Consider the following 25,060-nt stretch of genomic DNA (forward strand, 5'->3'; position numbering starts at 1 on the left):
TATTTGAATCATTAGTAGGAAATTTTCCAGTAATATTCTAGTGCAAAAAAGACAACGTATCCTCCGAGGCACGTAGCATATTTAGGTCACTCAGGTGAATCCCTCTGACAACAGTCATTGAAGCAGCAGGATGCGAAAGCGACCTGGGATTTTTTTCACAAAGACTTTTTGCTTGACGCGAAATGCATACAAAACGAGCCCAGACCTGATAGATCCTAGAGAGACAATAACGCAACTGTGATACAATTACTGAAGTGTATAAATTGTAATTGTTAGGCCATTCTTCCCCGTCCGTGGTCCAGTTCCTTTCTCTGTTAATGCAGTCAACCTAAGGTAATTTTAAGCTCACGATTATAATTTCGTAAACCCCTTACCTTTAGAAGGTTAGCAATTTCCGTTATGTTTTAAATTGTATTTACGCTCACAACAAAAGGAAATTTCGACCATAAGAGGTACGGATGAACGCACGATTTACATTTGAAATAAGCTGTAGCTATCCGATATTGACGAGTAATTAAAAAAACGCGCCGTCCCAGCTCGTAAATAATAATTTTGTTCAGTAACCAATACGTTTTATAAAGTAGACGGATAACTCAACAATTATTTGTCTATCATATGTCTGTATGATGTGACTAGCCCAGTTTACATTATAAGCTGGTTGTTGACGTACGTATAGCAGAGGTACGCATAGAGATGTCACTAGCAATAAAGACTGGTCACACACTGGAAGCACACATCTAGAATACCAAGGTGCTTAAATGCTGGTTTGTTCGTGTGTGTGTATGTGCATTTTTATGATTCACGCCGTCCCGTATTACAGTGAAATAATTGCTTGAATTGTTTTCAAATAAAGGTCTCACGGCTCTGAGTCTAGGCCTAGACGTACCTTACGATCCATAAGCGCGGCTGCTGCTTCGGCGAGGCGAGTCAGACAAAGGGTCAATTATAGCCTGGCTTCTTTCTGGCAGTTGCCGGAGACCACTGGTAAGTCTTGGTCACTACCTGGTCCCCTCTGTGTCTTTAGTGCCAGGGTCGCTAAGTACATAACGCTGCTTTTTATGGTGAGTCGACTACTTCAAGTTACAGCCATGTGTTGATTTCGAACTGGAGCAGAAATACTCTAGACTTCTCGTGTATAAGTTTATTTATATAGCAAAGCGAAATCGGCAATATTTGCAGCTGCATAAGTTTGCTATAGCGATTATTTAGTCGTCCATTGTTGGTGTCAGAAGAAAGCTTTTCTTCATAGAACATAAAACAAAGTTGTCATAGCAACGCATCGTTCTCGCAATTCGAGTGCAAATGAACTATTATCCAATCTCTTCGTTCTACATAAACCTCTAAAAATCGACTTTCTACTGTATCGCCAGTCCCCTCGTAGAAAAAAAAATAAAAGGTGATTTGGGGAAGGTTCTCAATAGGTTTTAGATTCAAAAAGCTCTAAATTTATCAAAATAGATTAAAAGCAATTTTAGATACATTTACATTTTCCATTAGAGAAATTAACAGCCGTTTTGGCCGACAGAATTTCCGATAACTAGTCTTTTTTACGGTGTTGCGCACTTTTTAGACATCTTGGTAGTTTTAAGCCTCTGATTTTTTAGGACTTTTTTATTGGTTTAAACAGTTGCATGCGTAAGATATTTGGCCCTTATTTAAACTCCAGAATATAATTTCGTTGGGATTTTTTTGTATGCAGCGTGTTTGGATGACATTTAAAAGGTACAAGTTCGGACCTACCAATAACGCTTTACGAATTACAATGTTATTTGTCGATCAAAAAAGGAGTATATTGAAAATGATTATTAAATATCTTAGATCCTCAATTGAAGCTGTAGTCGCGGTGAATGGCAATGGCATTATTATAAATATGACCATCAAAGATGACCCACGTAAATTTCTTGATTTTCAACGACGTTCTAAAAACGGTTGTTCCAAGACTCAATGCTTACGACAGTGTCGTATACTATGCGATAGGTTTGTTGCGTTCTTACAGGAGCTTTTTGCAAAGTTTGGTTCTATCTTTTTTGTCCAGCGCCTTAGACGCCCAAGGAGAGTCCGCATGAAACAGGTGTCGATGTACCCGAGAACGTACTAGAGAATCTAAAGACTGTTTCCGTGGTCGCTTTGTAATTAACGCTGTGGCGTTTTATTTGTGAAGTTTTTTTTTTTTAAGGACCAAGCCTTTACACAAGAGGGGGTATAATATATCAAATTAAAATAATAGAGTGTATTTTGAGAAATATTAAAAAAAAAATTGACAAGATATTTTGAGAAATTATACCCGATTTTTTAGAAAAGCTTTAACAAAAATTAAGTTTTGTTTCGAACTTGCAAAGGAATTCTTAAGCGGTCCTTCAAGCAATATGCCATTTAAAAAGCCGACCACAAGCATTGCCCTTTTAACTATGATCTTTTCATTATGAATACGCGACAAATTAGTTCACTGTATCGTAGGTTCATATATTCATACACAACAAAGTCTACCACAATGATTTTATAGTTAGTTGCAATGGAATAGCTTTATCGAAGTTGCCTTTGGACCGACACGGTTTCCTCCATTACGATCTTTGCAGTCTCAGTCTTCGCGACACGGTTAATTCCATAGGTTAGTTCCATAATACATTCATGTTATGCGAATAGCGCTCATACGAAGGCCCCACAACGTCAGCAAGTCCTTAGACTTTAACATGTTTGAGCGAGTATCTCGATTTCACGTTCACATCTAATAGGGAGCACCGTTACTCAGAGTTGATATATATCGGGAACATTAATCGTTATCGTTTACATGCAGGCTGCACCTTTTCAACATCAGGGTAAGCCGAGAGAAGTCATTGCTTTGAACGACCCGCTTAAACTGCTTACCTTTGTGAACTAAAAAAACAATAGGAGTATATTATGACGGGCAGACAGCGGGATAAGAAATACATCTTTATGTTTAACTGATCCGGTGATGAAAAATGTATTGACGCAATACTAAATTGTGTCGCGGTATACCTCATCAGCCTACAGCAGCTGCTGGAACTATCCAAAAAAAATTGAAGATACATACTTTAAAGCGTAAAAAGACTTTTATAACCCGCTGGCAAAATCTATTCTTACATTTACTCGTCGTAAGAATTACTTTATTTTTCCAAACGCAGATGAAGCATGGTGCGGCTTATTCCTTATATAATAAAATTTTTATTTGTCAACTATTCGAGACAATTATCATTCAGTTTGCAATATTATCTTTCGATACATGGTGATTATTTTGAAGGCAAGTGTTGTTTACGGAACCACATTTGAATTAGCCGCGCTCAAGCGACAGACGACCGGGCGTGAATTTATCGTCTGATCGCACTGTGAGGTCGAGGTGTTTGTTGGTAAAGGAGTTGCAGTACCTGAAGTGGAATGTCGACCGCGGTAAGTTGTTTGTGAAGTCATTAAATAATCGATAATATCTAAGGAGAATCAAACAACTCTGAGAACGTATAAAAACCATTAATACATGACTACCGATAGAATGTGAGATCACTGAGTACCTCTGCATGTCGTTTTCGGTGTGCCTTTTATGCACAGTCGACAACTACGAAAACTTCTATCTGCCCATAAAAAGATCACCTAAGCATAAGAATAAAAATCACACCATAAACATGTGTAGCAACTGACAATTCTGAAACAGGTGATTTCTCCAAGTACTTATTTTTGAGACACTCACTAATCTGTAAAAGGAAAGCAGTTCCATAGTTGGTCCCTGTACGCACCTGCATCTATTTATATAGTCTATGGCATTAAAAGTATATATGACATGCATAAATGTTTTTAGAAAATGATTTATTGAGATCGCATCTACCCAGCAAGCCAATTTTGTAAAAGTTCATAGTAAGAATTGTTCGCTGGATTGTACTTAGGGCACTACCGAAATCAATTGTGTTACTATATCAAAGTAGACGTATAAGTGCACGAATAATGCGTTAAAATGTATTTTGGAGCTAAGTAGCTCCCAAGAAATCGAGATAGTGTTATAATTGTTTTCCCTGAGTTGCTCATAAGGATATCGCACTACAACTCGTTTCTCAAGCGTCGTTATTAAAAGCCAGCCCAATCGCATTAAACCGCCTAGAAAAAGCAAAAAAAAAAATCGCCTGTCTTGCTGCTCGAATCTATTTAGGAGACAATCAAAATGTTAACGTCTAGATTCAAACCTAAACTATTCTCATTAATTGCCAGACACATTGCACCGTATTATCTCAAAAGCGTCCAACGGATCTAACACAGATCCACCGGCGCTTACGTTTGAGTACAGTCGACCTGGCAATGACACAACCGTGACCTTTGGCGATGTACAGAAAAAAAACCAGACTGTGATATAGCATATAGATTAAGTGAAACGCACTCTATTTTTCCTTGTTTTGACTATGTGCTGGCATGCTCAGGATAAACCTGCATCCCGCATTCTTTAGACTGAAGAATCTGCGTTTCCAATTGATTGATATCCCCAATAAAAAAGAGTTACAGGTTACATACACGTGGTCTTTCTATTGCAGTCACAGAAGTCGTCGGAGGATGGTCGAGAAGAAGGTCGGACGCCAGCTAAGCCAGTCCGAGTAGTGAAAAAATCACGGTAGGACAATCGTTATTATGCGCATTAATTCTGCGAAATAATGGAAACGATTAGATGCTGATCTAATCTTTTAGGCTCTATATGTTGTCGAAGGAACACTTAATTCTGCAAACGTATTGTATGGGCATAGGGTTTTTCTAACAGAATTATTTTCTAAATCTTATTTCGACGTTAAACTATATGCTGATGTTTCTAAAGTATTTGCCGTTCGAAAAATTATATATTGCAGCAATGACGAGTTTTGACCGCTGGAAACTGGCGATTAACCGGCCGGCGAAAGGGTACTATATACCAGAAGTATACAAATATTTTAATTATGTTGTATAGGTCCGTTCACGTGTCCAGATTACCAAGGAGAATGCTCTTATTCCGCGTGTACTCCTTTGCAATATTTCGTAGGTTGGCAGTGACACGCTAGCACGTGGCTCTGTAAACTATACAGACTCGTTTCTCGATACTTCACCCGAACTCGAACCTGGCCAGCAGCTTCCGTGACATGTGGGGTGCTGGCGTGGGAGGCGTAGGAAGACTAACTCCCTGGGCCGGTGTGTGCAGCACAGGGAATTAATTTCTTTGGGCACCCGCCTTCGCCGGCAAAGCCGGATTTTGTCTTCCGCTTCACAGTTCGGATACCAGACGACCGGGGTTTTGAGCTTATCGCAACTTCGGCGGCTTCACTGGCAGCATGGTCTTAAATTCGTAGAGTATTTCGGATTTCGTTGCGGTTAGGGCCTCGTTGACCTTTAGCTTTTATTGTGAAGGCGGCCGCGAGGAACATCGCGGTAGCAGAAGCCGGGAGATTATAGCAGGCGTGCAGAATGGCACTCCGTGACCGTACGGATAGTCCGCCCTGGAAAAACGTTCTCTTGCGGGTGGATTACAGCGATCCCTACGTGCAAGTATTAGAAAGCGCCAGATATTGCCATCCGCACCAGCTCTGGAAGTAGCTGGCGTCAATCGTGACGATCGCGTTCGTGGCCCCGTACTGGAGTTAAGAGCAGACGGCCTTTACTAAGGCCCGGGCTGTCGTAGTGAGCCATAAATAGGTGAGCAAAACGTGTGCAATAGTTAATTTCATTAGCACCCTATAAAGTCAAGACTTACCCTTGCGAACGGGTATGTTGGCAATGCTGCAAGTGCCTAAGCCAAACGGTACTCATGGCTTAATTTCGTTCACTGACCAATGTTCAATTGCGAACATACTCCCGGATCCTCAGCCAGACTGCCCTCTTTTAAAGGAAACGAAACGTCAGCCGGTGGGTAGTCTGAAGCGCAAATGGCATTTGTGGTAGAGATCACCAGAAGACCGGCCGGAGACACCGCGGCTCGCAATATTACAGCGTAGTTTTCCATAGCAAAAATGTGCTGGCATCCTTCAACAACAAAGCAGCCTGACTGTTCTTTTGGAGCGTGGCCACCATCAAGCCTGGACCCGGGCTCGCCAGCTGATGCACAGTAAACGTCACTTACCAACCAGCATCGTCGCTCACCGTTTGTTATGTCGCTACATATAGCCGTGGCAGAGCATTCGCGCAGCCTATGCAGAAGGGAGGTCCGCCTTTAATAAATCGTATAATGGTTTTGTGGTCTTAACGAAGTTCTATATAAACCAGCGGCTATATAAACCACTATATAAACCAGTCCTAGGTAACTCTATGACTGAGGAGGAATAGCGGCGTTAGGACGACTACAGCCTTCTCTAAATCAGAAGAGATTTTTAATGGAGAACGTCCGAGGTGTACGACCTCGTGCATAGCAAACGAACATTTCGATGCCTTAAGGTGTAAACCATAGGCACTCACGGCAGATATTTCCTGAAAATGGTGTAGATTCTTCTCGAACCCTTCGAGAGGATACGATGGTATCATCAAAATTGTCGAAGGTCGTCTGGTACTGCAGCTTACCCAATACATACAATAATAGTCGCTGAAACGTTACCCGGACATTAACTGACCTAAAAGGCATCCTTTTGAATGGATATAAACTGTCTAAAATACAAAATGCAATATCTTATTTGTCATCGGGTACATTCAGGATCTACCAACAGGCACTCGTCGAATCCAAGGTAAAGAATACCTGTGCCCACCCTAACTCGTCGAGGGCATCGTCGATCCGTATCAATGGAAAGACGTTTCTTTTTTGCGACCGATTTAGCTTGCGGAAATCTGCGAAAAATCAGATCGCATCGTTCTCTATCAGGACGGAATGAAGGGGAACTTCATCACGTAATTGTGTAACATCCGCTATGCTTGGTATTATGCGCTAACGTGATTTTTTTTGAATGTGCGTACAAGAAAGGGTGACTATCAAAGGTACGGTATGATTGATATAACGTGTTATTAGTAGCTTCTGGGTTCTCCAATGGATGTCCGAACTCGTCGCGTAACAGCTCACCAGATGCCCATGTTCGTACTAATTTGAGCTATTGCTGACATGGATCTCAAACGGTACTCTTGGTAGATGGAGCGTGCTAGATTATTAGTGACCATATCGCATAGTGACTACTCCGTTTTCGGGTCAGAAGCCATTATGTAATAGGTGGAACTCAAACGTGGTGGTAATGATTATTCATTTACCAACTTCGCCCGCGATATCAATTGGCCTTCGTTGGTCAAAACAGGAAAAGAACAACCGTAACGCACCACCTAATTTATTTCTAGCCAGAACAAAATTAGCAACGGCCGGTCAGGAATGACGTCAAGGCCGAATTGTCGACAACGATAAATACCTGCATCTGGTTTTTTCCCACTCCAACTCTCCGGCAACATTTAAGTGGTTCTGCTAAGCATCAACCAGCCCGATGGCCCGCAGGGCAGACCATGTAGCGGTCTGTTCCCGGGACCTGATGAGACAGCACTAATCTCCACGTCGGTTTCTAGAAGGGTTCAAACTGGTCCTTATAATTCGACATCGAAAGCAAACTCCGAAGGCGTGGCAGCTGCGGTGAGTTAAATGGCGGTAAAATCCGAGCTGGCACAATTTGGAACTTACCGATCTTGTACGTCAATAATTAATTTGGGAGTTCTTTGGTTCTGACATCGATAGAAAACAGCGTTGGTATGACAACCGTAAGGCCAGCCTTGGTGGTCCCCTTGGCCATAAGTGTGCCCTCGTTAGGCTCGTTTGGAGTGTAAAGCCAGACATCCTGGATCAAAACGCTATTCGAGGTTGTATTACTTGCTGTCACGAAATTCACAAAGGGGATCGACATTGTTGTCCTCTGATTTTCGGATAGGAATACCTAGTCGTAATAAAGCTATAGGTCATCCATTAGAGCATTTTGTTTGATGAAGCCTTTCAGCGTCTCCTCTTCTGCTTGAGCTCAAAGCTTTTCCAGTTGAAAACACCGCACAACGACCTCCAAGTCGCCCCATATTGTGTGGCTGTGTATATAGGGTTTCACGCGCCGAACCACGTGTCCCTCTGTCGGTCTGTAGTTAGGCGTGCCACTCCCACTCGTTGATCAGGGTCGCTGCTTTCGACAAGTAGGGTCTTGAGCCTGCTGATGACATTCTACTAAGCGGTGGATTAAGTTGTCTATTTAAGTTACATTACTGCTATTGAATTTGCAGTAGGTACGAAGCCGCTGGAAGCTGGCGATCGACCGATAAAAGGGTACTATACACCCACAGCCTGCGAGGCCGGAGATATGCTTACTATAATTATTAATATTAATACGGTTTAATCCATATACCATTGAAGTTCAGTCGAATTATCAAGTGAAATTCGGCTTTACTTGAAATGTCAAAGAACAATTGGCAAAATGACCAGTACAAAATCATCAGCAAACTCAACAGACCGCAATTTTTTGCAGTCGGTGATTTGCGCTTTTAAATTCGCATATAAAGGTTCGTCTTTTTGCAATAATTCAATGCTTATCATTCACGTCTACCCTTTATGTTGACTACACCATTCTGATATAAGTCACTCACCGATTTTAAGCTTTACATGAAAAGCGTTGGTCCTATTAGTGAAGAGTGAAGCAAAATAGTTTTAGTGCAATGCAGATGTATTCGTATCAGATATATCATAGTAAATAAGGCTATTGAAAGTTTCGTTCTAACATATTCTATCGATGACAAATAGGTTTAAGCATACAGCAAGCATTGTAACCAAAATAAACATATTATAAGTAACTAAATACATCCAGAGATTAGAAATGCTCTCTAAAACGATTTTCTACGGTAATGTCATTATTTGTGACCTAAAATCAGGACGTTACATTAGATAAGGGGCCTCTAACGTGGCTCATAGTTACTGATCTAGTACTACTTCCAGAAACTTTTTTTTGATAAGCTAGTTTGTCATAAATAGATATCAGGAATGAAGGCAATTTTACATGATGTGTAATAAAGTAATACTAGCTTTCCCAGTGATTAATTAGCCTGCTGTTATAGAGCATAGCGATATATGTAAGGAAAGAGCACTGTATAAAATATGGCAGTGCTTGGTGAATCAGCCGGATTTTGTTTCTATGAATAGGTTAAGTGCAATTAGTTAGTTACGTGTCAGGAATCTTTTTGTTTGTAAAAGGAGGCCTTAAAAAGATTTGCTTAACATAATGGTGTAGTTAAAGCTCTTAACCAATAGAAGTTTGACAGATACAGTTTTACAAATTTCAGGTAAAGCATTTTAATTATTATCCCATCTTAATTCAGGTCACGTCAATCGCTCAGTTCACTATTGGTTAAAATGTGTGTATTTCAGTACTGATAGACACTTTATTTAAAACGGCCTAATGAAGAATTATATGAACCGAGAATTCGGGGCTCTTATTTGTACACCTCCTATAAGTACCTTTTTGCGGGTTTCATTCGTTTTTATAGTACCGCCATGTAATTATTCATAGTAAAATATTATTATTTTAGTGACTATATTGGAGCCATTTAGTATGCACTTCATTCTCAGATGTGCTTTCCCCGTAGAAGCAATTGTGCAGATTATAGCATAATAATCATTGTTTCAAATGACATTATCATTAAGTGCGGGCTAATCGTGTTTTTTTTAGCTCTTGCATTTTATAATTATGTCTCTGATGATATCTGCGTTCGGATTTCTGAAGAACTGAAGGCGTCAAACAATTCTGAGAGAACATAACGAGTTATAACATTTAGTATTTAGACGATAAGTGCCTTCAACACCATGCCAAAACTTAAGACTCAAATTATCACTCGGTGTATCTGTAACATTTCCTGATTTTATTCGTTTTTGCCGACGGCGAGAACCTGATAAACCCATCGGCAGTTTTTCCATGTACGATTTAAACTGAGAGTTTGCTGAGTGGCTTTTGAACTCCATTCATATAGATAATTTCAGTCTAAAGATGATTGTTTTGATGTCTTTAGAGTCGAAAGATGCTTGTTATATTATTTGGTAACTGTAAGAAAATAGTGTAAATCTTATTGAGTGAAGATGTTTGATGATAGACTCATAGACGTCGTTTCTCGATGTGTCAGTTATCTTCCTCCAGAACATTTACCGGACCTAAATGCACTGTGCTTAATGAATCTGAGCCTCCATTTTTAATCGTCCTCAATATAAAGTATGCTCCGAGCAGTTTTGGTAGCTTTTTTGCCTCGACAATAGGTGAATTGTCGACGGATCTAAAAATGCATTTGTTTCACAATATAGAAAGAATTACCTTTGGAACCTAAACTCAAAACAGTGTTCAGTATGAACAAGAGCACAATAAAATGCTCTATGATTCACAAGCAGCAGTCACTCATGTCATATGTAATTCTTGATTTTCTCTGGTAAAGTAATGAACGAACGTCAATTGCATATTCAAGCAATTATTAACTCGCTTACTCAACGTGCAGAGCGGTAACGGCCGGTTTCATCATTGTCATGGTATGCGGCGCAATTCTAGTCGTGATGGCGCTTCTAGTGGGAGTTTACTTAGGGGATGTGCTAGCATTCCGCGCCGTCAATTCTACTACACAAACGCAAATAGCTAGTGCAACGTCGACAGTAATAAGCTATGCGACATCGAATGTTGAAGATATCTCTTCAATAAACGAAACAGAAATAACGCGAGAGTCATCAACACCAGCAGAATATGCATTTCAACATACATCTTCAATAAGCGCTGCACAGCTTTTTTCAAAGGTTCGAAGCACAAGAGGTTTTCAAACGAGCATCTCGACTTCTTTTTCAACAAATCGATCTCATGATGTTATACCAAAGAGTGTGCATTCCTCTCCGGGTAGTCTGAGATCCTACACAGCAGGAAGCGATCATACATTTCGTTCAACCAAGTCCCACAAATCTTTAAGAAAAAGCTTAAGAAACCTTCAACCGACGGCGTAAGGCCTCCTCAAACCCAAGTAAGCATAAGCCTGCTCTAAACCAACGGTAAGCACAACAACACAACCTCTTGAAGAGATGTACAATGACTACTTGACGCGAAGTTGATTATGTACATTAGAAAACGACTTTGACTCGCCTGACAAAAAAGGGAGAGGATATCGTTTGTGAAAGCACCTGAGATAGTTGGCTGGATTTTCCGTGAATCCGTCCTGATGGATTTGTATTTTTAACTTCTTCAACCAGTTTAGCATAAACTTTCAAAAAACTGGAATCTTGCCTTTTTTTGTGTTCAGTCTAAGTGCTGTTAAAAAAAGAGATTCAACATTAAAGCTATTTGACCTAATCTATATAATGCATTATATGTGATAAGTGTTTTTTAACCTGATGTAGTTCTAGGATGAAAAATTCGGGTATACCGATCTTGATTTCTCTAATAATTAAGCGTCAGAGTTATATGAATCAGTGCTTGTTAGTAATGACCGTGTATGGGTTTCCTATTTTAAATGTCTCGCTTAGCGCGGGATCAGCGTTACATACAGCATGAGAGGTATTTTGTTAAATCACACAGATAATAAGTTGGGAGTCTAAAAACAGATAGTAAAAAGCAAAGAGGTCTAATAAGTACTGAAGCCACTGAGGGATAAGAGAGTATGGTGTGGACTCTTTGTTAAAATAACTACTTTTAGGTGACTCAGGTGAAGTTTGAGAAAGATGCCTTTGACCTGAAACAACGCACCCAGCCTGAAGTTTGTTAAGGATTGCTTCAAGTCCTATTTGTACCGAAATAATTATCTAATAAGTCTACTTCTTTTGGCTATAGAACCACAAATGTTCTGCCTTATTTTTGAGGCCGTTTAAAAAACTACGATAAGAACAGGTGTTGAGGAGAATGTTGTTTTTGTCACGCGGTCAAAAATCTGAAGATCAATAGCATAAAAAATAGCTACAGAACTGAATAAAAGACAAAAAAAACCCATTAGCTAACTTTGGGGAGCAATGTCTACCGCATTAGCGATGGTGATGGTTATAATAATTGCGATTGAAGCAAAGTAGCGTCCGTTTTTGCCGTGACCGATGTAATGACTCGGTTTATTATCTGACCATACTACACGAGAGCGTACAACTGTTTATTCATATGATAATAATAATTTAACAATCACTTCCTCTACAAATCTTCATTTGTAAAGTCTTCTCCAACAAGCAACAACGGTATTACGATTACCGTCCTATTTACGATAACCATGAAAAATCTGTCGTATGCTACAATAAGCAGTTGTTTCCATAGTAATAATAATTATTCTTAGTGCAGTTCCGAAAAATTTAGCTGAAGCTCTAAAAATTAAATTGAAACAATACCTTTATGAATACAAGAAGGTATCTAACCATTAATACGTTCCATATATTCCAATAATTCTCCACAAAAAAGACTGTTATCTTTCCAAGGGAGCAGTAAACCCCAAGACTTCCTGTGACGGGGGCATTCTATATCTTCAGGAGAGCTTCATACATTCTTCAATAGAGGATTTAATGCTTTTTTAAACTCACTCACCTGCTTGCACTTCGTCATACTTACGTTTAATACAAAGTACATCGAAAGATTCAACTCGTCAGTGTACAGTCCAAGACTTCCTTGGACGTGCGACGTGTTGCTCGGCGAAAAAGAAAAGCATCCATAGTCTCAACTTTTCTGGCTGTTTTTCCGCAGTTAGGGTTTTGTACATATAAAATGAATCATCAGCGTAAGTCGCGGTTTCAACTATGGCTTGTACCTCCATCCAACCATATTAAATTTTCATATCCCGTACATAAAAATTAGCACCATTGAAATGCGACGTCATTTAAGGAAGCGGTCTTAAATACATCGTCTTATTATGATACTGTTTTTGTGTATACTGTAAACTTGTTAGAATGCTCATAAACTTCTAGCATCGATTTCAAATGCTCAAAAAAAGATGACCCAGAAAATGAAACGTAATTTTGACAATAATAGTTATTACTATTATTATACCAATAGGCTTGGTAGGTAGAATACTAAATCTAGATGTAAGTATCGCCAAGATATCTGTTGTTCCGTGAATTACAATGCGTCGTTGTCCAAACAAATTTTTCTTTTATAACTGATAAATTTCAACGGCACATTGATCCGAATGATGATTCATAAATTTACGGATTATGTATATTGAAATTATTGCCACCCTAGAAACAAATATAGGCGTCACAATTTAGCTATTTTTTTCAGCTAATTTTCCTTAAAACTAATATCAAAACTAACGACATTCCGCAAATAAACAACGCCTAACATTCTGCACAATGTGGAACGCTTAGAAACACTATTATACTTGTCCGTTTTGCGTGAAATCATGATGCATTAAATGCGTTTAGGGTAAGATATGATGCGTCGCTTAAAAACCCAATAAATCATATTATTTCAAAAATCATCGCGAATAAAAAACATTGACGGCTTTCAAGAATCTGGCGCAAAAAATTCATTAACATGAATCTAAATCCTTAGTTAAAGATTTTTGTTACAATACACGAAGAGAGCTATTTAAATAAAACTTAATGCTATACGATGCCCAACATATATAGCAAAAAAGCATGAGGTAAATGATACTACGAACCTTTACAATTTGATTGTGCGGATAGTCGATTGCAACACTTATAGGCCAATAGTAGGTTGTTAAGATTTTTATCAAAATTTATTTACTTCACATGCGGAGGGTAAACTTCTAAAACAAAAAAACATTCTAAATTTTGTGATTGCTTCCCGTGCCTTCAAGAACAAGTATGGGTAACAGGTAAGTCAGGGGCGCGTTTTTAGAAAATTCCAACCTGTTTTGAAAAAGGAAACAGATTTACCGATTTCCTGACCTGTCAAAATATAGAAAATCTAGAAAAAGGTCACAAATCCACACGAGTTTTTTGTTATATATATCAACACATATATAATCTAAATTCATTCGAAATTTATTTAGAACAAACAACGTTTGACGTATACACGCGACCAGATTGCAAAATGGCGGACTGGGTGTTCTATTACCAGTTCGACTGGTGCTAGACATACTTTATGCACATGCATAAATAATATTCTTTTTTAACATGCTTGCACAATTACGTATCGGGCAATTAGGATCAGTCTCGTCCTTACCCTCATACTTGTATTAGTGACCATGATATTGGCTAGGCTATACATAGGGAGCACGAAACAGATGCGTCTACCAAGGCTATTCAATAGAACCTCAACGGCGGTCGAAAAAATAGCTCTGACCGAAAGGATAATACCGAATGCAGGAATATCATCGGCTATAACGGATGCTTCGAAAAAGATCCAAACATCAGTTCAGACACACCAAAGTCGAAGAATTGTTCGAACAGATTCGTATATAATGTCTACTGCTTCAGCATTTTTTCCAACCCATTCACCCCACAACTTCTAACGATCCGGTACTGTCACCGTCGATCAATCACACAATCCACGACCATTTCTGAATTTCACAACAATGGATGCATTTAAAATGTTTTCAAGATGAAGACCGATTCTTGGGAAAACGATACCTCAAACTCTTCCACAAAAAACCTTAACAAACTAGCTCGCAATACTTTTCACACCGTGCACTGCCGCATTAGTGATGAGGCCAGGGCAGAACGGACGTAAGACTGGATAGCGAACGTCGCGTTCCGACGCACTATCTTCAGCCAATCTAACGAAAGCTGTTAGTTTATTATGCAACAACAGTGACACGCCAATAGAACTTAAAGCGATGGGATCATAAAAAAAGCATACGTTGAATCCACATACGTAACAGACATATCTCAGCTCTAGCAGTGCTCATCGCGCCTGCGAGTGGCAGTTAGAACGTGCACACATGTGTAACAACTGGCAGATAGAATATCTAAAGGTTCTATTTATAGATTTTTACGTTGCTGTATTCATACGCTTTAAAATTTATCGGCTTAAAAAGTGTGAAAAGATTAAGAGCTTACGGCATAAGTGCTTACCTTGCGATAGTACTAGCATGCCAGCCTCCCAAACGAAGGTCCTAGGGGCAATAGCCCACATGGTATTTATAATAGCTCTCAGAAATCTATTACCCCTAGCTATATAAATGGAAATGGTTTATCCACCAAGTTTTCTACAAACCACTGTCTGCTATCGCTCTATGCTGGAAACTTCATCGTTTATTTCGGCAAACTTTTGCTGAAACACTCGAAAAAAGTCTCGGTCTCCGAGAGTCTAAAATAACATCTCAGTTACTTTCGGTAAGGAGATTTGTGCCCAGAGAACGCTCCTAGGAAGACTCCCACTCGGCTGAATAGTTCGAGAATCTTTACTGGAAAATCCATTCAAATTATGTTTATCCGGTAATCTACTACCGGCACCATCTTGAAGGCCGAATAAACGAAGTGCCATCATGAGGGAAAACGAAGCTGAAATCTGAGGCCACAAAGTACTTTTTTTACATCGTTCTCTGATGCATGAAACGAAGCTGCCGCCATTAAAGACAATGAGGATCCCAAAATACGGGAATTTATTGATATTTTGAAAGATCGCCAGACACGATCCTGTTCTTCCTAAATTTAACTTCCATCTTATTTAGGTTAAACGTCCAGCTCCACTACTACCACGTGCAGCCTAATTAGAGACCCAAAGATTCACGTCCCTTTACATATGTATGTATGTATGTCCACATCCATTGTTTCTAATGATTTATGAGATTATAAGGTTCTTAATCAATTCGAGCCTAGAATCAGGACTCGGTCTCATCAAACTTAGACGATTTTGAGATACAATTGATTGAAAGAGCCAAAAAGTGTCTTCAAGGCGCATTTATAACGAGCAAAGTAAGCTACGAGTTGTAATCAAAGCAGCAACAACGCAATCTAGCTACAGTGTTTATTACTGGGTGGTGATTACTAAAGGTACTTATGCAATATCCAGTACCGCTTATCTCTGAACACTCCAGCTGATCCGGATCAAGGTAAATCGATAACGAGATATGTTTACTCGCTAGTTGCCCTTCGTTCGAGCTCTAGCTGTAACAGTGACGACTGCACTACGTGCTTAAATTAAAACTTCCTTTGGTTGTCGGGATCGCGTTCGCTCGATATCTTCAGCACCTGCCTAATTAATCGATAGCTACTTTTATTATATATACTTTTTACAATTTTTTTTAATACATACGCATCGCCAGCATCTAAACGCTCGTGTTTTCCACACACACTCGGATCTTCCTTAAACAGAATTGCACTAGATAACACTAGACTTTTCGAAGTAATTGTCAAAGCTTGAGAATATTTACCATGCTTCAGTATTTTCGAGAGGAATTAGGGCCTCATCTGAAATCCCGTTTACTTAGCCGGTAGCCCGAAAGAAAACTCGATTTGTCCTTTTTCTGCTTTATATCCATGGATGCATCATAATCGTTGATATGTATATTACAATGTAATTTTTAAATCGTGAAGGTTTATATTAAAATTCGTGAATAATAACAGACCATTGCTATTTAGAATAGATTGTGTTTTTAAACTTCTAGAATTCCGTACACTATAGAATGTAACAACCAAAATGGAGTATCGGTTATTTCGATTAAACGAAGACTTATGACGTTGGAATCAGCCAAGCTTCTTTTGAATTCGCGTGCTAAGGTCGTGAAATGTATTCCACGAATCTCGCAATCCATAGGTACCTCTTCTATGCACAGTTGTCAAATTCCCAAGCTACTAACTTGAATTAGACGTTACTAACGTAGTGTCGTGCCCGGTTGGAAGCGATCGCTGAGAGATACCATACTGCCATCTGACTGGGCCTGTTTGATTAAGTTAGTGGGCAGCATTAGTGCGAATAGTCTATCACAGCGAAAGCTCGACCAAGGGTCTGCTGAAAATCCTTTTGAAAAATATCAACAAGACCTGGAAAAAGCGCTAGGTCAAATCGTGCTTTACTTTCCATATATTTTTATGGAGTTTTGCAGTGTTGGCGAAATCCGGCTTCAAATAATCTCAATGCTGGCGCATCTAAAGATCCCATTATTTCCGGTATTGCAACGGTAATACAAGCACCTTTTCTCGAAACACATCGTTTTTTTATAACGTAGTCATTACGTAGATTTGTTGAGTAAGTAACTTCATATGTTGGCCGCGTATCTTTGACCAAAAATTATACTCTGGCATTAGTTGTTTAAGCGTTGCAAAGGTACTACTACCGGACCGAACCCCATAAATCACAGCGTAGAAGGACAGGAAATAACTAATTCGCAGATAGAAGAGAAAAGATTGAATAGGATAAAAAATCAAAATTGTGTGTCTTTCCCGTGTCACGTACACATTCCGTTACTACACTCGAAGAATGTTTTCGTTTCCTTATTCAAAGATTCCTTATAGAATTTCCTTATTCAAATCTATCACGCAACAATTTCCCCTACCACGCATAGATTTAGCACTTTATCATGTTGTAAGAACGTACAGAATTGCTCTTAAGAAAGTAAAACAATTCATTCTTTTTTTAAATGCTATTAAAATGCATCAAAACAGGCAGCTCCTGACAAAGGGACTGAGGTGCGCCAATCGTTAATTGGTCCTACTTGTGTTTCGATGTCTACTTGCAATTTTTTTTCCAGTCTCGAGCTGTTGTCGATTTTGAAATCCAGGTTCAAATATATCTACTCAAGGAATCTAAAGTGAAAGTAATGTGTGGCTACCTGAACTGCTTTACGAGCTATGCTGAAATGTTTCATATGTAAAACTTTATGATATGTTTAAATTATGAGTTCAATGATCTTACTAACCAAACTAATAAAATCAAACTCAATAGCAGATCATTGCATGAGAACCAGCTCACTTACTACCCTATTGTCGGTTGGATCGGGATACTGGGGAAGTGCTAATCAGATGCTCCGAAAAGAGCTTATTAGATTAGTCTACGCTTACAAGCAAACGTGATTCGAAAGGTCCCTCACGTCTATGAAGTCTTTATCTAAACGGTAAAAAAATTCGCGACTAGTTTATCTTCTAGTCCTTCATGGCTCATTTTCCTTACGTGCTCAATGCTGCCCTCTCGTGATACCTGCTTTAGGGATCTAGCTTTCGGAGGGCTTACCAAATGGATTTGCAGGGCTTCGACTTGCGCTTGCTTTATTTAGTTACTGTCACTGATTTATTTTAATTGATTCGTCTACCCAGGCTAATGAAGACTGTAGGTCTAATATACGGGTCTAATATACCCCACATAGTTATTTAGTTGCAGTTATGCCGTCCCATCTGACCCGATACCCTTCTGTAGCCGTTTTATTAAGCTGTAGCTCTTTAAATAAGTTGGTCTGAGGCAAACTTAATATAGCTCGTTAACTGTCGTTTCTGCAGACGTGATTACGGGACTTTTTTAGCGTTGGTCTGTTTCCACGACGCACATATGTGAGTTTCCTTTATCTTTTCTTTCTCGTACTTAGTAGTTGCGCATTAAAGTAACTAAGATATCGCAAAGGTTTCAGTGTTTATCAGTTTTAATCCTCTGTTCGTGAAATGTTACCAAGCATTTAGTTTTATCAGTTCTTTTTGGTAATAAATAGTGATATAAATTATAATGAATGACGATACGATTCCTCAATCGGTACATTGAGACGTCACCATAGGCAAACATTTTTTCTATAATAAATTGTTACATATTCTTTGATGTTTTGGCATTTTTGCGAAAAGGATTTAGATATTTTCACAAAAATATACTCTACATTTGCCGCTTTGGTTTTCCTATTAACATTTAGTTTGCTAAAAAGCTACTCGGAAGAAGTTCAACACGCATTTTCACATACTGTTATATAGACAAACCAATACGACCAATAGGGTTTCTGTCGTTTTCGTTCAAAAATATTTATAGGGACATGCATGGCATTTTAACTCAGCTCGTAAAATTATATCGATGACCATATCTAGAAAAATACACCCCCTACATTGAGCACCACGCGAAGTCTCTATCTTTCAAACGGCATTTTTGACAAAAAAAAATTGAAGATCAGGTATACGAATATATACTGCATTCGGATTCAGCTCATCGATTTGTTTTTGATTGATAGCAGGAAATACCCACTATATACTTCGATGGGGAAAATTTTCATATCACCTTCAAGTAAAAAAGTTACTACGCTGTGATTTTCTTTTATCTTTTGTTACTTTTTCACAATAAATATTTACATATTCTTTTAGCATTTAAGTATCTTTCTCTAAAAATAAACTAGGGATTTTTGTCAGGAAAAGTCCTTATCTGCCGCTTCAACTTCACTAATAATATTAACTAAAAATTCGACAGAAACCGTTCGAAGGCAGCTCAACTTGCAATTTTAGCTTATTGTTACATACTCAAACGGGTATGGCAATCAGGATTCCTGTCATTTCCACTAGAAAATTATTATTTTGGGTACAGAGCTGCGCAACATATTTCAGATCAGCTTACCGAAAGCTTATCATTAATAAGCTATAACTTCTATGTAAAAAAATGCTCAGTTACGAAAGTGAAACAGTTACCACATTCGATGTCTGACCATTTTATGTACAGGAAGATAGATACGTTGCACTCTTACTCTGTTCGTCGAAATCTGTTTTGGTGTAAGCAATTGGTGCCAACAAAGCGGTACTGGACATAGAAGAAATGTCGTTAACACTTCTTTTATGAAATCTTTCCGATAAAGTATTATACAATACTGTTTTGCCGAAATGTTTGCCGCTACGACCCTCCAGTTGGCACTGAGCAAAATTCGCTCAGACAACCGTTTCAAATTCCCCGCATAGAAACTTTCCCATAATTTTCGCGCTATTGCTAGATAAGTAAAACAAATAACACATTCGACTAGGTTCTTAACCTTCAAATGGCATTTTTGCTTGCAAACTAACATTTGGATGTAAGAACGTATAGTATTCCCATTTAACTTATCGAAGACTTTTGACGGGTACGCAAGTGGACTTTCGCTACATCTGAATATTCAGCTATCATTTTTCAAGGAAAACATATTTTTTCGATAAAAATCCCACCAAAATATAGCCTATCTCAGCTTCTACAACCTACTAATACACATGTGTAACGATAGAGGTTCCTAGTAAAAGTAAAGACTAATATAGAGTAAAGACAAATATAAAAAATGCACCTTATTGTCCCCACTAGCTCTAACATCGGTCGTAGCAAAAATATCAGGATAGACACTAGGCTAACATTACGCTCCCCACAGGAGAAAAATCACCCTTTCAAAAAAATTTTCGCACAATGAGCTACTGTAAGCTGTGACGGTTCAGACTATATAGATAATCGGGGTAAAGGTAACCGTCTCGACATTAGAAAAAATATATATTAGAAATTGCTAACGCCTATTTTGAGGAAACTACTAACTTTCTAACATATTTTTGTCAGGATTTGTCAACGGTTGTTGAATTAATAACAAGAAGCGACCAATTCGTCCAAATTAACATTGCACTCTACAAATAAAAGGAAGTCCCCCGGGGAAAGGGTATTCATCCAGTCAGCTCCATCATGGTGCAGATTAAGACTTTAGACCTTAAAAATCATCGCAATTCACCCTTTTTACGAGGTCAATTTAAGTCCGAAGAACAAATTAACATACAAACAGTCAAAGTTTCAGTTGTATATAAGCAAATATGTACAGTTTTGATGAAAAAGGTCACTTCAATAAAACTAGAACTTGATAAGGATTTTTTATAAAATTCAGACCTTTTCAATGGCAGAGGTTTGAAAAACTCATAATCGCTAAAAGTTTTGTGAACACACATGTTTTCCTTATTCTTATAAGGAAATGTTCTAAATATTAGGAGGCACGGCTGAGAAAACATGCATATACACATTTTGATTCTACGGACATTTTGGTTTTAATATCAAATTTTCAAACTCCACCAACATCTTTCTGTTATGTTTTTGATACACAGGATCAACAGGAACACACTTAGTGATTTTCAATTAAATGATATAATTAAATATGTGAAAGTATAAAGAGCCTATAATTGAACTTTGAAGCACTCGGTACACAGGAGCCCTTTCCAAGAAATTACTTACTTTCACGATCAGTCAAGTCTCAGCGTTTAGGTTGGGAAGGTTTCTTTATAAGCCATTTATAAGTAAAGTTAGGTATGCGACCCTCCGAAGACATATGCAATATTCGTTCTAATTCCCATTTTTTGGCTTCTAGTCTGAACGGGTTGCTGAAAACTGATGGTTACTGGTACGATCGTCTTAGCCGAAAAGGAGAGGTCAGCCAGTTCACGGGATTCATGGAGGCGGTTCTGTAATAGCCGAACGTCTTTAGCTAGCCTAAGTAAAAAGTGAAAAGCTTAGAAAAAATGCCAAGCGCATCAGAGAGACTCTCGTCAGATTTAAAGGGGCTGTCAGTAGAACCAGCAAGACCTCCCTCTGGTTCTGACAAGCTGTCATGAAGTCGCCACTCGTATCAGAAAACAGAAAAGTTTTTAGTAGGGGCAAAAAGATGACTACCGCTGATAATTTTTCAGGCGCACCAGACCGATTTTCCGGTAAATTACACTAATTCCCAATTTTCCTACCACTGCCGGAGATTGCCGAATTTGCAAATAAATTAGGAGAAAATGTTCAAATGAAAATCCTCCCACAATAAGTAAGCCTATGCCAACAATTCGATAGATCGACATAAAAAAGGCAACAGCAGCTAGAAATCTATCGGAAGTTTTATGTAGAATGCCAATCTCTTTCTTCGACCTCAATAAATCATCAAATGAAAATACATTTTTAGGCTCAAGTAAAACAACATAATTGTCTTCAGACTATTGGCATTTGCGTACCTTTTAGAATATTAGATTCCTCTTAGGCAAAATATATACTGTTTCACTTGTCTATGCAGGACAAGTTTCAGCAATTTATGGCGCCTCTCAGATGGATATTAAAGAAAATGGGAAATGCTTGATCCCTCTTAAAAAGCTAGATAATCCACAGGGGCATCAATAATTGCTAGGTCATGCCTAAACGATTGATTGGCGAGAGGAAATTAGCGGGATTTAAACCTAAATATCAGCTTTCATACGTACTCCAACATATCGTTATCTCATTAATGACAGTTATCCTTTTAGCGATAGTGATCGTTGGTGACGGAATAGTTTATGTATGAGGCCTTGATCTTGAACGATCTAGCGACTCGTATAATCTCCGGAATGACTATTATGTTCCCTCTACTAAGACATTCAGTGGCTACTGTGATCGATAACGCAGGTATTAAGATGAAGGATATAAAGATGACGGAAAAACACACGAGAGATGGCTAGGCGCCTTCAAAACCTAAATCTAGATAATAAAGACAGCCTCTATATTTCGAGTTTTGTGTCCGGTGTTACCGTTAGACGTTTCAACAGATAGCTGCCTCCCAGGACGAAGCGAAGTCTATTTATGCCTGAATTCGAACTTAGACTACAACGTATCCTGAAATACTAATAGCCTGCAAAAACTAATAGGCTGCAATAATGTGGTTCAGGCAATTAATGAGCCTGCAATATGTGTATCTAATTAACTACTAGGCAAAGTTATACAGGTATCACCTAAGAACACGTGAAGAAGCGTATATAAATGCGGTCTCTATCAGATGAATTGTGTATTTAGGCTGAGTGCGCATTTGGCAAGGCCAAGAAACTGTTCCAGGTTTCCTTCGGCCGGAAAATACTGGTGACGAATTCAGTTGTTTTGTTACCGCACTGATGGGACGAAACTTGCATATGGGTGATTTTCAAATATGCGATTTATGTCAGCGAATGATACCATTACATTTTGTTCTGGCAGGCGATACCATTCGTAGCGACCCGAATGCCCCATGCATCGAACGATCGCTGTTTAATCAAATTAAAGAATTTTCGGCCTTTGACTTTAGAGAGATCGTGACAATTTATTTCCGTTAAAAAAGAAAGCTACGTTTTATGGCTATGTATTTCTTAAATTAAGCATTCAGCTGAAGATAAGATTTATTTATGCGCGTGATGAATTTAAAGAGGAGTTGTTATCAGTATAAAGTCTACTTGTTGCTCCTCTTTCTTCAGCTTTTGATTTTCTGAAATCCACACAATGAGGCTTCGCGCAATCATTTTTAGATGTAAATTCTTCAGTAAAGTAGCGAGTATAGTAAGTAATAGAAAAAAACATAAATAGAATATAGAATAGAAAAATGATGAGTCTATTCGATGCAATTTTAATGTAAAGCTTCGGACGGCAGTTTTCGGAAGTTCTAAGAAAATTTTGGATCGATTTTGTGATTTAAACAGTAGAGCCTGTCATTATAAGAGCCTTATTTGCGAGAGAGGGTTGTAATCTTAAACCTCGCCAATTTCTACATGGGCTAATTTTTGCCCAAATGAGCCTTCTCTGTCGTTGCTGTTTGCGTCTACTTTATTTGTTGATTGGCCTACAGAAGTTCTGAATTTTACGATGTTGGTTTTATATATTGTTAGCTCCTAGCAACGTCCCATACTTGTTATTTCGCGACTATGCAGTACCTGACTGTTCATTAATGAGAAACTGAAATTGTAAAAAACATTTTACTTGACTTGTAGACCGGATACTTATATCCGCCCTGGGGATGGAAGCCACGATGGTTTGATAACATGTGTAGTTTATATTTAACAACGTAGTATGATGAAATAAAGAGAGTGTATATGTATAATAGCAGGTAAAAAGCAAAAGTTTGGCTTTGTAGCAACTACGCATACTTAAAGTACCTGCCACTGCATGTAATACTACCGATTTTGTTCAATAGTTAAAACAATTATTCCTAAATCCAGTTATATAGATGTAGACCATAGCTCTACCTTTCTTTTCAATCTTAGCAAAGCTTTCTCCTGTCAAGTGTTTTTTTTACTTTGAAACGGCTTGATCTGACAAAGACGGGACAACACAGGCACACAAACATTTTCCTTCAAAAGCGTTATACAAGTAAGTGGAAAAGCTGGTATATTATCTTAGTAAAGAAGTCGCCATTTGTCCCCCCATAGATCAACCTTGAAAACCTCTGTCAGCACAAGGTTTTATTTTCTTGAAACGCGGTAATATACATTTGTGATACTAGAGCCGTTCTACATAAATTCACAAGGCTCAATTCCCCAGCAATGGGGAAAGACCATTTAGATCATATAGGCTATTATTTAGGTCATTTAGATCTTTGAGTTTTTTACGTTCTGGACTTTATTTTGAAGCGAGACTTAGAGGATCGTGGTTTTGTTACGACGTCATATCTGTCTTCCCTCTATTCCTTGTCGCCTATAATGATGTGAAGGGGAAAATCCGGCTCCTTCCTCAATGCACTGAGATTCTCTTGAGACAGTCGATAATGGACTTGTACTGGTTTGAACGCCAGATTTCTCGGCACAGTCTTAGTTACCGATCTTTACCTCCCAAAGATATGTCTTGGTTACCTTGCCGAACGAATGGTTTTATTTCTTCTAGGTTTTCGCCAATACTCGCTGTGGCGGGTCATTCAAAACAAGAACTGCGTGCAAGGCCTTCTTGCCCGTTGCGAACCTGTATTTCTTACCTTTGCATTTCTAATTGATAACTCTGCTACAGTGGTACCACCAGTGAACATTTGATTTCATTCATAACGAACGACAAACCTTTTCGTGTTGGAAAAACATGTTACAATACTTTGAAATGTCCTACTTAGATTGCAGACAGGAAGGCAAATGTCCAGCCTAGTTGTATCAGTAGGTTCTGTATCAATCGTTTTGGCTATAGTCGTTGCAATATTAAAGTCCTCGTGTTGATGGTAAAATATACTATGAAGAAAACTTTGTACTTCGTTCACCACACAACAACATTGGTGTTATGGTAGATCGTAAGCTTTTACTCTCTTAGCTTTTGATAGTAATAGGATTTCATGTGAATTATTATAGTTTATTATTAAAGGCTGCGATTTTTCTACTTTATATTTATCAGCATCCTTTCGTATCCTTATCTAATTTCGTTGGAAAAAGGAACTGAGCACTATCCACTTTTCAAGTCACCTAGTTTTTTCGCGGTTTCCATTGTTAATGTGAGAGCAGAATAATAACTGCAAGCGTAATCATCGTAAAAGAGCTTACTAAAAACATTTAGGATATTTTTTCTTAATAAATTTTAATAACATACTTCAAACCCATTAGATCTAT

The 25,060-nt window shown here is 38.5% G+C and overlaps 1 protein-coding gene and 2 long non-coding RNA genes across 11 annotated transcripts in view; 1 reads left to right on the forward strand and 2 right to left on the reverse strand.

The window, feature by feature from the left end:
* Positions 1 to 3,174: 3,174 nt before the first annotated feature.
* On the reverse strand, positions 3,175 to 6,099 carry LOC111243224 (uncharacterized). Its single transcript, XR_002670379.2, has 3 exons — positions 5,711 to 6,099; positions 4,510 to 4,636; positions 3,175 to 3,383 (listed from the first exon to the last, which is right to left on the reverse strand). It is a non-coding gene; the product is annotated as an uncharacterized LOC111243224 (long non-coding RNA).
* LOC111253848 (uncharacterized) overlaps positions 3,270 to 25,060 on the forward strand; it is a 37,970-nt gene continuing 16,179 nt past the window's right edge. For 4 of the 7 annotated variants that reach the window (XR_015329499.1, XR_015329500.1, XR_015329501.1 and 1 more), the window contains exons 1-2: positions 3,270 to 3,405; positions 4,530 to 4,606. Coding sequence is in view for 3 of the 7 variants with exons in the window: in XM_022788438.2 (XP_022644173.1) it covers positions 3,394 to 3,405; positions 4,530 to 4,606; positions 10,426 to 10,915 (579 nt within the window). In the remaining 4 variants the exon portion in view is untranslated. Of the gene's footprint in view, positions 3,406 to 4,529; positions 4,607 to 10,425; positions 11,273 to 18,274; positions 18,326 to 21,096; positions 23,589 to 25,060 lie in introns of those variants that run through there. The other 3 variants (XM_086991819.1, XM_086991823.1, XM_022788438.2) reach the window with 3 other exon arrangements.
* On the reverse strand, positions 15,620 to 22,138 carry LOC111243223 (uncharacterized). 3 transcript variants are annotated; one of them, XR_002670378.2, is made up of 4 exons: positions 21,722 to 21,852; positions 20,964 to 21,190; positions 16,642 to 16,722; positions 15,620 to 16,037 (listed from the first exon to the last, which is right to left on the reverse strand). It is a non-coding gene; the product is annotated as an uncharacterized LOC111243223 (long non-coding RNA). The 3 variants fall into 3 exon arrangements; XR_015329507.1 differs by lacking the exons at positions 15,620 to 16,037; positions 21,722 to 21,852 and adding an exon at positions 21,965 to 22,138 and having other exon boundaries at positions 16,440 to 16,722; XR_002670377.2 differs by lacking the exon at positions 15,620 to 16,037 and having other exon boundaries at positions 16,440 to 16,722.

Source organism: Varroa destructor, unplaced genomic scaffold, assembly GCF_002443255.2.
Source record: "Varroa destructor unplaced genomic scaffold, Vdes_3.0 BEIS01000001.1, whole genome shotgun sequence".
Classification (NCBI taxonomy): Eukaryota; Metazoa; Arthropoda; class Arachnida; order Mesostigmata; family Varroidae; genus Varroa; species Varroa destructor.